The sequence below is a fragment of the Sardina pilchardus genome, chromosome 19 (assembly GCF_963854185.1).
Source record: "Sardina pilchardus chromosome 19, fSarPil1.1, whole genome shotgun sequence".
NCBI lineage: Eukaryota > Metazoa > Chordata > Actinopteri > Clupeiformes > Clupeidae > Sardina > Sardina pilchardus.
Window position 1 is genome coordinate 12792623 of NC_085012.1, and position 12169 is coordinate 12804791.

Below are 12169 nucleotides of genomic sequence, written 5' to 3' on the forward strand. Positions count from 1 at the left end.
AGAAACTAACTTTTAACTGGCATTCATAAACTTTTGTTCCTGAAAACAGACGGCTCGACTAACCTGTTTACTTGTGTGTGGTAGGCAGCCTAGTGTCTGTCAAACTCATAGTCAGAGTGGTTGATAAAGTGAAGTTTGACCGAATTATTTTTTATCATGTTCTAATGAGACTGACGTTTGTTAAACTTCAACTGAAGTTTACGAGTTTACGCGAAGACGAGACGATGTCTAGGAATCGGTTGGAAGATGATCTCATGTGTGTTATCTGCCAAGATATCTTCACATATCCCGTCATCTTGACATGCAGTCACAGCTTTTGCAGAGCTTGTCTGGAGCAATTTTGGCACGTGAAGACCTCTCGAGAATGTCCAGTTTGCAGTAGAAAATGCTCCAAGTCCAGTTACCCTCTGAACCGAGCTTTGAGGAACGTGTGTGAGGCCTTTGTACAACAAAATGTATGTCCAAGAACACCTGCTAGTCCTAAACTATTCCTCCACTATGCGGTAGCTGTGGTAAGCGACCTCATAGCTCGACTCCTCAACTTGGGTCTCTTCAGACGCCTGTTCCAGATAGCGCTCATCCTCTTGTTTTTTTCTGGGCCTCTTCTGACTACACGGATCTCCAAATACAGCGTGTTCGCTAACAAGAATCACTACTTGTACAGGTTAGTTGAGATCTGAGTGATATCCTTTAGTCAGTATAGTGTATTAGTGTATGTCAACATGATATTGCTTTCTTGCTGATGTACAGGCAACATATAGGCTATAGCTCCTGCTATTATCATGGGCTATTCCTGAGAATGTATCATATTCTAGACTAGAGTTTATTTGCATCAGTAGGGAAATTGTCATGGTCAGCCAGTCAGAATGCATATGTAGCCTTGAACAAGTCTTTTTTTGGCACAGTGGTCAATTACATTATTGATAATGCCTGCCTGCAGCAGGCTATTCTGACAAATCTTGAATATCGGAGGGTGTTCTGCATGTGGAACAGTCTAATGGAATTCTACTCTGCAGGATGTTCCTGAGCTCAGTTTGGGGTTGGACCTGCATCCTCACTGGATCCTTCATTTTCCTGCTCTCCTTCACCCTCCGCCGCTCCTTCTTTCTCTCCCTCCGTCACCTCAGTCGACTGGCTGCAGCCAGTGCTGTGTGGCTGGGCCTACGCTGGCTTTTGACCCATCTGGAGAACACCACCGGCAGCTGTTTTGAGCCTCTCAGCGCCACTCTGAAAGCCTTCATGGAGGCTGCATCTCCTGGAGAAGGCTCAAGACTGCTGCTCCGGGATGGGGAGAGTAAGATGAGCTGTTTGCACGCCGGGTTCCAGTGGCGCAGTGGCTGCGAGGTATCCCAGGAGGCCCTGCTGCTGTGTCTGTGTAGCCTGCTGCTGTTGGAAGAGGTGTCTGTGTTTCGGCGCTGCACATACTCCCATGGAACCCCCCTCCGACTGCTTTTCCTGCTCTGTGTCTCCCTGCTTGGGCTGTGGTTATTTCTGCTCTTCTGCCTATTGATTCACTTCTCACAATTCCTCTCCCAGTTGATAGGGGGAGCTCTAGGTTTCATGACCTGGAGCATTCTCTACCAAGGATGGTTCAGAAGAGAACTAAGGTGGTGGTGTCCAGGGGCTCCCGGTAATGGACTAATACAGGAAAACCACACAGAAAAGGACAGGTGAAGAATTGACACATTAATGTCTATATGATGTGGTCTTCAGTGAGGTTATTTGTGCTAAAATATCAAAAAGAAGTCTGAGAAATCATAATGTCATGAAAGGATAAGGATAACGAGTCACTTTCTGCAGAACACATAGTTCACAGATAACACATCATTTAATTTGATTTATTGTGCATGTTCAAGTGTCTTGTTCCTAATTCTGTAACTTGCAACAAGACAAGTAACAGGATTGGTGAGTGGAGTCCCTTGGCCCTAAGTCAGTTACACTATGTAGGCCTACTGTATTATAGCAGTGCAGACTCAAGACTGTTATCATTATATCTTGACCATCATACCAACCAGGAAGTAAGTGGAATTGACCATAGGACGTTGTATGGAAGTCATTTCCTGTTCAGGGAACTATCTCTCTGTCTATGACAGTAAAAAATAGTAAAAACAGTTTATTCTATGTATTTGTGTTTTTTGCCAATCAAAATTCAAAAATAATATATTATATAAAATAATTTTTGACATTTTCTGCTCTTGTTTGTGTATATAGTTAGTTAAAATGAAATGACAATAGTCATAATACTCATATAATACTCATATTGCTTAGGTTGTGCTGAAAAAAAGTTATTTCTGAGATTCTGATACGTTTTCAACCATGACGTATGCACAACGTTGAAAACGTATCATAATCTCAGAAATAATCACGTATGCAGTCATCTTAAGGTGGCGACATCAAGTCGAATCCACCTAATAAAACATTGTGCAAAACTGCAAAAAATGCTGTGAGTTTTAAGGGTTAACCCTGTCGGCATCAGCGCTGATATTGGTCGTGTTGAATGCACTGCCCTATCTGTCATCATATAAGGCCCACCCCATGCCGGCTAAGTAATTGTGATTGGTGTCTGGGTTTTTGGAATGTTGGCAATGGGTGGCAATGGCCTCCTTGCCAGACTGACCTGCAGAGCGAATTCAAATTTGCCAAATGATTTGTCTGGGTTCTTCCAGGCGATGCATCTGCATTTTTACATCTTTTTGTGTTTGCATTCTCATGCCACTATATAAGTCACCATGTCACAGCATAAACACACTGGCCCTTTAATAGGAAATAAAGTGTCACATCTACCAGGAAAGACTAAAGTCCAACTTATTTGGTATATTGTATATTGTTTTTGTTTAATTAGAAGCCATCTGAACAAATTGTTACAATTCTAGATCAAGAAAGTTGGCAGTACTGGTTATTAAGGATTTAAAATAGTTGGAACATTGTGAAGAAAGTACATTTCTCAGTCTAAAAGTGAAAGTAAAGTCATTGATCGCATTGACATTTAAGTTAGTTGACAGCTATTGCTAGACAGATGTCTGCCGGCGATATAGATATGACGGCACCTGCAGAGCCTGAGGTGCTCTGTATTCATCACAAAGAGAAATTCAAGCTCTTCAGCCAAGATGATGCAGAGACTGTGTGTCTGGTGTGTCGAGACTCAAAACGGCACAAAGGCCACAACTTTAGCCCCATTGATGAAGCAGCCCTTGAGCGTAAAGTAAGTGGTCTATATTGAACAAAATGTAGGCCTAGTGTTTTTGTATTACAGTGTGAAATATACAGTAACCATATGGCTTCTTAAATCTGAGATTATTTGGGAAAATGGTTATTCCAGGATGAACTTGCATTCAAACTGAAGCCCATCCAGCAAAAGATCAGAAAATGCGAGGAAGTTAGACTGATATATAACCAAACTTCAACCTATAATCAGGTAAGAGATAATTCATTTCAAACATGAAGTTAACAACTTGTAGTAAAAGGCTACATTCCAAGCTGTGGTGTATTTAGATTCAAGCTGAACACGCTGAGACAGTCATCAAGGAGGAGTTTGAGAAGCTTCACCAATTTCTACGAGATGAAGAGGCAGCCAGGATTGCTGTGCTGAGAGCAGAAAAGATGCAGAAGAGTTAGGTGATGGAGAACATCATTACGAAGATGAGCAAAGAGATATCATCTCTCACTGACATCATCAGAGCCATAGAAGAAGACATGGGAGCTGATGACATCTCATTTCTCCAGGTACAGAGGAATGTTATTTCCTTACGCATGTTAACATTTGTCTCTCGTTTATTGCCGTGAGAAAAAAAGGACAAACGATCAAGAATAGATGTTAAAAGTAACAGAAGTGAAATTAAATTACCCTTAAAATACCTCATGGCTCACAGAGTGGAATAATGTACTGGCTTTATTATGTACTGGCTTTATTTCACAGCGCTACAAGAGCACAGCACAAAAGTAAGTCATCAAAGTCATGCCTTCTGTTTCTCTACTCCATGATTCTCCATGAACCAACACCAACTACAGTAGCACTAACACCTTAGTGTTATTCCAGAGCTCAGTGTACAGTGCTGGATCCAGAGCCGGTTTCTGGGACACTGATCCAAGTGGCGAAGCACCTGGGCAACCTGAAGTTTGGGGTTTGGGAGAAGATGCAGAGCATGGTTCAATATAGTGAGTAGTCTACTCCTGATATGACCCATGACACTTAACTAGGGTGACCACCATCTGAGCACTTGGGAAACAATGGAATAAAGCAAGACACAGGCGGGTTGGATGGAGAATTAGACCTATGGCCACTATATTAAAAATGTTTTGTCTATGAATTCAGATTCAGACAAAAATGAACTAAAACCGTTGCACAAATCACTTGTCTGTTTCAGTCTAAAACATCTCTGTCAACAAGCAAACTGCACAACACAAGAGTGATCAAGTTTTGGTTTAACCATGCTCAATGTAGTAGCCTACTGTAATATTTGATACTTTGAGTGTCTTTGTTGTCATTTAGTATATTACTGAATTTTCCTTAAGGTGTTGACACAAAGAAGGAAGAGTTTCATATACAGTTATATCTCTTTCATTTTACTTCCAGCTCCGGTAATCCTAGACCCCAACTCTGCCCACTGTCGCTTGTCTCTGTCTAAAGACCTGACCACCGTCAGGTTCAGTGAAGACAACCTACAAATTCCTCCTGCCCCAGAGAGGTTCGACAGCAGCGCTGTCGTCCTGGGCTCTGAGGGCTTCAGCTCAGGGAGACACTGCTGGGACATAAAGGTGGGTGAGAGCACTGACTGGGCCTTGGGCGTGATGGCCGAGTCTGCAATGAGAAAAGGAAACATCAGCTCCAGAACCGGTCTGTGGCGGCTCTGGTACTACAACGGGGAGTACCGGGCTGGGTCCACACCAGGGGCGCCCACTCTCCTAAGAGTGAGGCAGAAACCCCAGAGGATCAGAGTGCAGCTGGACTGGGATTCAGGAGAGTTGTCCTTCTCTGACCCTGACAACGGCACACATCTACACACTCTCACACACACATTCACTGAAAAAGTCTTCCCTTCGATAAATGCCACATGTAAAGTCTCTCCAGTAAAAATTATGCCTCTGAAGGCTTCTGTGACAGTTGCGTCTCTGAACTAAGACTGAGTAATACAAACACCATATTACACAGACAAAAATCAGTTGAAGGAGGAAAAAGGTTATTCATTCAAATAAATGGTACTCGGTAGGCCTATCTCTTATTGATTTCTTAGTAGTCTTCAAGTAATGCTGAAATTAATTTTCAGATCAGATGAAATGAATCTAATTGAACGCAAAATCAGCAAATTACTATCATTAAGCACTTACTAGTTGTTGTGCACAGGGGTTGCTTTGATTTTGTGTCTGGTTTAGTTCATTGTTGGTATTTATTGATAGAGGACCCATCATAAGTGTGGAGGGGGTTGAGTCTAGGACACCAGGTACCACTGTTGAGCCTTCTGGAGGTGTTGTGGGCCTAATTCAATGATGCGCCAATGAAGGAAGGTGCCTGCTTGAAAACCCGGGTGAAATGCTCTTGAAGGCTGCTCTGTTGGTTGTATGTTTGTGTTAGTTGTTTGTGACGTATTGATTTTGATTTTGACATAAATAGGTTCGGTTGTAGATTGGCCGCTGAGTGAAATCCCCTAGCTAGCGCGAGGATTTTAACATTTCTCCTGTGTATTTTAAATATATACAGTATATATATATTCTGAATACAATCCACATTTCCTCTACTTCAGAGAAGCAAAATCTTTTGATCTATTATTTCCTGCCCTCACACACGAGACACTTTTTGGACAGAACTCAAACTTGGCTCAACCATGGAATTAATCTAAAATTAGTAACAATTTGTCTGAAAAGTAAAGCTGAGGAAAAATTCATTTGGAATCAAAACCATCAAGGAACTAAACAAATGCAGAATTGAGCCAATCGTGTGTGTGTGTGTGTGTGTGTGTGTGCCATGTTGCCCTGTCTGTCGAGAGCAGCCTAATCTGTTGCTGAGTGCAGACCCAATGGCTGACCCTGTGCCCCCTCTGTCCCCTCAGTCCAGCTGCGGTTGTGCCACGCTGGCAGAAACCACAACAGCCCGCTCATGCCTGAATGACCTCAGTCAATTAAACTGTGCTGAGAGAGGGGCAGAGTTACGGCAGAGCGCAGAAATGTAGCACGGCTGCGCAATAAACAATGAGTGGAAAGGACACGCTTCTTTTTAGATAAGCTTAGGGACATTAGGCATGCTTCCTGCACCCCCGTGGCTGCCCTCACACACACACACCACACACTCACACACACACACACGCATGCACACACGCACACGCGCACGCATGCACACACAATCATGCATACGCACACACGCACGCTCGCACACAAACACACACACGCACACACACACACACACACACACACACACACACACAGGATGAGGAAAGGGCTGTGCATAGTGTGGTACTCTATCTGAACTAGTGGAAGAAGGTGTGAACAACGTCAAGGCCATGTGGTTGTTTCCCAGAGATCACATTTGCTGATGAAATAATCATGATCTTTACTATAAGCATCTTTGGATGAATGTCTCTGTGAAATAAATAAATAAATAAATATTACTGTTGAATTTCACAACTACTGTGTATTTCTTCTATTTGCATTTTCAGGATATTAATATTCTTGTCCAAACGCTCTCTCAAGAATGTTGTTCATTTGCATTACGAGGCGTCCGATCAGCTGCGTAAACTCGTGTAAACAGCCTGTGCCACACACACGCCCAGACTGAGAGCATGCCTGTGCATTTAGAGCCCGCGCGTAAGCGCCGCGGGGAGCTGGCGTCGCCAAACGTGTCACTCAGGTGTGGCATCTTGGTCCGCACTCTATCAGACGTCAGCGGGCTGACATCAGGCCCCTGGCAACTGGCATCCACCTTGGCATCAGATGCTGGCATGGCACAGTCCCCCGTCCCAGAGGCAGAGCCAGCCAAAGCTGGACCTGGCATGCGATCTGGCCAAAGCTGGACGGCCTCTCTGGACTAATCCTTGTGAGGACAAGGTGCCGGAGTTTGATTGATTTGACATAATTAACGCGTACTGTAAGGCCAGTGTTCTTGAGGTCTGGGCCTGAGTTACATGACACTATTACATTTAGATTTACAATGTTTTTTTTATTGGTATCTCTCTCTGCTTGATTATTATTCTGCTTTAGTAGATTTATGTTTGTAATGCGTACTGGTGGTTTGCTCAGGAATCTTTAATAATTGCCTGTGGAATGTGAGATGTTTGGTTTGGACCATGTGATCAGAGATATTAATACGCTCTGGAACAACGTGGATGCTGAAGGTCAATATTAAATGTATACTCGTTTCTATGGAGATGCATCTTTGCTGAGACGTGCAGGTATGTGGCACTGTCCAGTCAGCATATCTACACGTTGTCGAGGGAAGGTTGTTTACTTTCGGTTGCAATGGACAGGAGCATAACTCAAGAGTCTTATGAACACGGACACATAGGGCATGTTCAGGCTGTTAAAAGTTATGGAAGTGAACAGTGTTTTGCTGCTTTTAGAAATGTGACACATGGCTATGAGATGTCAATAAATCCATCAGCTCACACATGGCTGGCAGAAAGAGACAAATTGGGGGACTGAAAGGGGGAAAGACGAGGAACAAGCAGTTGGGGTCTAAATATTTATCTGAGCCTGAACTATTTTGCTGCATGTATGATTAATGAACCGTATTTAATAATCAGGACATGCCCCGTAAATCACTTGTATGGACAATCAATTGGTCTTATATAAATTATTTATTAACATTATTATTTATAGAAATTGTTTATAAAAACAAATTATCCACTTGCCTGTTTTGATGTTTTTGCATTTAGATGGGTACTCACATCTCTGAAACACTGTAACATAAGCATTACATAGCAGAACATAAAGGGCACAACCCTGTTTATCCATCTAAACTGGACAGTTGGACAGCTCGGCCGGAAGAAAAAGTACAGTGGCATGACAAGGTCAAGAGCTCATCTCCCACAGATCATTATACCTTACCTGTGCTGGGCATTCATAAACACATCTGCTACATGTGCAGTAGTCATCTGTATGTGAAGAATTTTATGCACATTCTGTCCCATCATGAGATGACCAACCCTTGCATCAGAGGTGCTGTCATGCAGTATTTCTTCCCAAAGAGATGGACGCTGCCTTGATTTATGCTCAGAACACCAGAGATATGACCTCTTAGACATCAACACGCACTCACAAGGACCTCAGAGGACTCACAGGGGCTAGTGTGTACTCTAAAGGGAGAGGGGAGGGGAGAGAGAGAGAGAGAGAGAGATGGAATGATAGAGAGATTAGGACAAGGGGGACAGCCGAGGAGGATTCCCTCGCCATTTGAAGAAAAAAAGAAACACACAACAAGGCTGTTTGTCAGCGCCCTGACAGCCTAATAAACTTCACGGCCCGGCGCCACATTACACATCGGCGCTCCGAGTATTTAAAAAGGAGGAGGAGATTATTTCTGAGCTCATCAAAGCACAGAGAGAGAGAGGCAGAGAGGGAAAAGAGAGATCACATCCTCACACCCACGACACAGAGACGCCCTAGAAGGAGGAGAGGCTCCGAACGCTTTGACCATCCTTCTTTGACCAGCAGTTTGTCCCCAGCGTAGGAATCGAGACTTGTTGAAGACCACTGACCCCCCTAAAGGGAACATGAACTAAGGACTGCAGCTGCAAGGCCTACGTGTTATTGGACAGAGACGCGGAGAGACTACCCAGACCCCAAACAGAACAAGGAGAAAGACAAGGATCCAGGACAGAGACATAGAGCGGAAGACCCGACTCTGTGGAGATCACTTTCATTCCTTTCCTTTTGGCTGTGCAAGTAAACAGACAAGCTGGCGGGCCAGGAGACAGAGGTGCAGGAGCACCAGGGGTCGTCTGTGCAGCAGCGACAGGAGCAGGTGAACGGGGAGCCTACGAGCCCCCTCACAGGGCCCAAACTCTCCCAGCTCCTCTGGGAGGTCCCCTTGTGCGTCTCCCTGCCCATCGAGGTCCTCAGCCCAGACCAGGCCTTCCCTTTCCTGGACACCACCCTCGCCGGCCTGGGCATTGAAGAGTAAGTGCTCTTTAATGTCTTTTTTTAAAAGTATATTTTTTGAGCTTTTGCTATTATTTGGATAGGACAGAGTGAAAAAGACTGAGACAGAGTGACAGAGGAAGTGAGTGGAATAGAGAGAGATGGGGTGGGATCGGGATATGAGCGCAGGTCGGATTTGAACCTGGGTCCCTGTGGGCGTTTAGAGCCTTAACCGACCCTGCCACAGCAACCCCCCAAATGCTCTTTGATTTCTAATATGACTGACTGCAGGACATGTGTAGAGATATAGTGGTATTGGTGGTCTGAACTGGAGTGGGAAAAATCACACATGGTCGGAAAAGAGTCGGCTTCCTGGTGATTGATGCTGTGCTGTGGCACTGTGAAGTATGTAGTCAATATTAGCTGGGATTAGAAATGACCTAAGCATGTTATTGTGTGTGTGTGTGTGTGTGTGTGTGTGTGTGTGTGTGTGTAGGTCAGCGGTCAAGGAGCGGGTGGTATGGGTGGACACCAAACGCACCCAGGTGAGAACCAAATCGGGCAAGGTGAAGGAGAAGGAGATCACGCTGCTGGAGGTTCGCGTGAAGGCCAAACATCCCGGGGACAACCAGAGCCAGGAGGTCCTCTACAGCACCGAGTCCCACACGGACCGCTCCTTCACCCGCAGCGGAGTGGACATCACACCCTGGAGACACACTGACAAAGACAACGGGCCAGGTGAGCAGAGAAATTTTACACCCGTAGAAAAAGGTGCCAAACCACCGTAGAACCAAAAATGCATGAGGGCGTAAGTGACATTTCACCAACTTTACAGGAGAGCCAAATCAAATCTAACTGCTATGGCACCCCTAAATGGTTCTTTAAACCATTTTGAAGGGTTTATCAAAGGAAGAACCCTGAAGGGTTCCTTAAAGCCTGCCCGGTTCTATATAGCATCTCGAGAACCCTTTTTTTTTTAGTGTGCCTGCCAGCCTACTGTACCTGACGTAGAGTCATTGCAATGTACACACGACCCTGTTGTTTCTGTTGGTTGATTGTAGTGCAACTTTGTTTGGTGCTTTTGTCTCTCTCTTCTGGAGCTGACCAGAGTGATCTGATATTTCTTGTCAGCCCTTGTCTAAAGGTGTAGTCTATCAGTTCTGGTCCATGAACATTGCTGATCTGCCTATCTATCCACACACTTAATATTCCTGCTTCTACTAAGTTAGTAAATCACTGAAGTGAGTGGTTGAGTTTCTTCTCTGACAGAACTCAGATTAAAAATGCCATCACTTCTCATTTCTCTTTCACTGGAGTGGTCACTGCATCCAGCAGTGTGGTTAATTGTTGCTTGGGCCTCCCTTTGGTTTAAAGGAGGGTAAAAAAAAAACAGAAACGCTGAGACTATGAAATTTGAGACTCTGATCTCAGCAGGCCCTAGAGGGTAGTCGCACTAATATCCTCATTCAAAATGTCACTCGAGACGGCAGTCATAAATTGGTCCTTTCAAAGAGTTAATTATGTTGAAAGGCGTCCCACTGCTTTCAGAGAATAGAACTTTTTTTTGTCACAGTAAATGGTTCTAGAGTGAGCCCACTACTTTGACTATAGTGAAGCTGCTCTGCTGGCAGCTGCCCACAATACAGTCAGCCACAAGGCATTCCAGAGATGGCACACTTTGGGGAAAATGGGATCATGTCTCACCTGACCCCTCCTTCATTAGGTAATAGAACAAATGTCCAGCTAGCCTGAATTCTCACACCGCTGAGGATTCCTGCCCCGTGCCAGACGCCCATTCCTCAGTGGCAGATAGGAATGACCTCAGCCTCATTTATAGTCTCTTGGCCAGAGCACAGGGACCGCTGCACCCATCTCTGTCCTGCTGGCTGTACCACACCAGCCAGCACGCTGCACTGTAGGGCTGAGTCAGTGAAGATGTGTGGTATTTGTCCAGTCAGCACGAGCTCTCCACTGCAGAACTCTGCTGCTGAATGTGTGTTCCGAATAGGAACTCCTAATGGTACTGTTAGACTGCTTGATGCTGAAACAGGTCCTAATTAGTAACTCCAGCTTAATAACAAAAAACGTCTAAATTACTACAGTAATTTATATTATATTACATTTAACTATTGTTCTATTATAGGATTTTTAGATACTGAATACTTGATTGATTGCTTTCCAGCGCCAGAGGAAGAATATGAGACAGTGGAGAGGACTCTGCCCCTGGGCATCGACGCCCTCTCCCAGGAAAAGACAGAGGCCATGGAGGCTGGGATCCAGAATGCCAAGCTGCCGGCAGAGGAGTGAAGGCGCCAGAGATGAAAAAGCACGGCTCAATAAGCTTTTTTTTCCTGCTTTAAGATCTTTAACAGACAGGCCTTGCCCACCGAAACGATGGCGTCCCTCTGTGCTCCAATGCAAGAGCTTTAAGGCAGTGTTAGTTCATTCTGCTTAATGTGCCGAGAAGGACACTAGTGTAGGCCATTGTCAGGATTCTAGAGTCTAATTCTGAATGCTTCTCTGTATCTTGTGTGAAGATATTGTTCAGATAGCCTGTCGGTGTTACTTTGTAATACAAAAATGATGTATAACTTGGGAGGTAGAGAGAAGAGCAAATTTTACTTGATATTGTGATGAGGATAAGAGATGACAGAACATGCAGCATACATGAACGACAAATGGCTACAAAGAAAAAGCAGCCGAATACATGACCACCAGCACTGAATACTGAGCTGGACTGTATTGTGTTCCATCTAATAAAAAAATATAAAGCTGTCACTAAATTAATGTGTAACTTTTCAGTTCACAAGTATAAAATAGGAATGCTGGGGGTGGGGGGATTGTAGTCGACAGATACGGGTACAGGTTTCGATGGATAATGCCTATCTTTAGAAATCAGGGTCAGCTGATACGTGCTGCTGATTTGTTTTTACTTTTTAGCCAATATTTGAGCATTTTCCCAACATTTGAGAATGATAAAAAAAAATTATAAGAGGATACGAATTTAATTCAAGCATTTCTATTTTGTACCAGCAACAATGCTGTTGTGAAGTTCTGTCTGGGGTCTGCTGGCAATTTAATTGACAAGAGGGCAGCATGCGGC

At 44.3% G+C, this 12169-nt stretch overlaps 3 protein-coding genes across 5 annotated transcripts; all 3 read left to right on the forward strand.

The window, feature by feature from the left end:
- Positions 1-11: 11 nt before the first annotated feature.
- On the forward strand, positions 12-3603 carry LOC134066398 (fat storage-inducing transmembrane protein 1-like). 3 transcript variants are annotated; one of them, XR_009936420.1, is made up of 4 exons: positions 12-664; positions 1017-1670; positions 3320-3415; positions 3493-3603. XR_009936420.1 is itself a non-coding variant. In XM_062521724.1 (3 exons), exons 1-3 carry the CDS (start codon positions 165-167, stop codon positions 3339-3341), a joined length of 1176 nt encoding a protein of 391 aa, XP_062377708.1. In that variant the 5' UTR covers positions 12-164; the 3' UTR covers positions 3342-3472. The 3 variants fall into 3 exon arrangements, 1 of the variants encoding a protein (XP_062377708.1); XR_009936421.1 differs by lacking the exon at positions 3493-3603 and having other exon boundaries at positions 1017-3202; positions 3320-3381; XM_062521724.1 differs by lacking the exon at positions 3493-3603 and having other exon boundaries at positions 3320-3472.
- Positions 3583-6546, forward strand: LOC134066399 (nuclear factor 7, ovary-like). The gene is made up of 4 exons (XM_062521725.1): positions 3583-3723; positions 3917-3939; positions 4037-4155; positions 4574-6546. Exons 1-4 carry the CDS (start codon positions 3619-3621, stop codon positions 5116-5118), a joined length of 792 nt encoding a protein of 263 aa, XP_062377709.1. The 5' UTR covers positions 3583-3618; the 3' UTR covers positions 5119-6546.
- Positions 6547-6770: 224 nt separating this feature from the next.
- On the forward strand, positions 6771-11373 carry si:ch211-196f5.2 (uncharacterized protein LOC556372 homolog). The gene is made up of 4 exons (XM_062521915.1): positions 6771-6978; positions 8880-9105; positions 9563-9804; positions 11249-11373. The coding sequence occupies exons 1-4, from the start codon at positions 6771-6773 to the stop codon at positions 11371-11373; spliced, it is 801 nt and encodes a 266-aa protein (XP_062377899.1).
- Positions 11374-12169: the final 796 nt, after the last annotated feature.

Excerpts from the sequence above, each read along its gene's own strand:
- LOC134066398 (XM_062521724.1), top strand. The coding sequence starts at position 165 with ATGAGACTGACGTTTGTTAAACTTCAACTGAAGTTTACGAGTTTACGC. Across the intron at positions 665-1,016 it reads AAGAATCACTACTTGTACAG|GATGTTCCTGAGCTCAGTTT; the intron begins GTTAGTTGAGAT and ends TCTACTCTGCAG. Across the intron at positions 1,671-3,319 it reads AACCACACAGAAAAGGACAG|GATGAACTTGCATTCAAACT; the intron begins GTGAAGAATTGA and ends TGGTTATTCCAG.
- LOC134066399 (XM_062521725.1), top strand. The coding sequence starts at position 3,619 with ATGGAGAACATCATTACGAAGATGAGCAAAGAGATATCATCTCTCACT. Across the intron at positions 3,724-3,916 it reads ATGACATCTCATTTCTCCAG|CGCTACAAGAGCACAGCACA; the intron begins GTACAGAGGAAT and ends TTTATTTCACAG. Across the intron at positions 4,156-4,573 it reads GCAGAGCATGGTTCAATATA|CTCCGGTAATCCTAGACCCC; the intron begins GTGAGTAGTCTA and ends TTTTACTTCCAG.
- si:ch211-196f5.2 (XM_062521915.1), top strand. The coding sequence starts at position 6,771 with ATGCCTGTGCATTTAGAGCCCGCGCGTAAGCGCCGCGGGGAGCTGGCG. Across the intron at positions 6,979-8,879 it reads GCCAGCCAAAGCTGGACCTG|ACAAGCTGGCGGGCCAGGAG; the intron begins GCATGCGATCTG and ends GCAAGTAAACAG. Across the intron at positions 9,805-11,248 it reads TGACAAAGACAACGGGCCAG|CGCCAGAGGAAGAATATGAG; the intron begins GTGAGCAGAGAA and ends ATTGCTTTCCAG.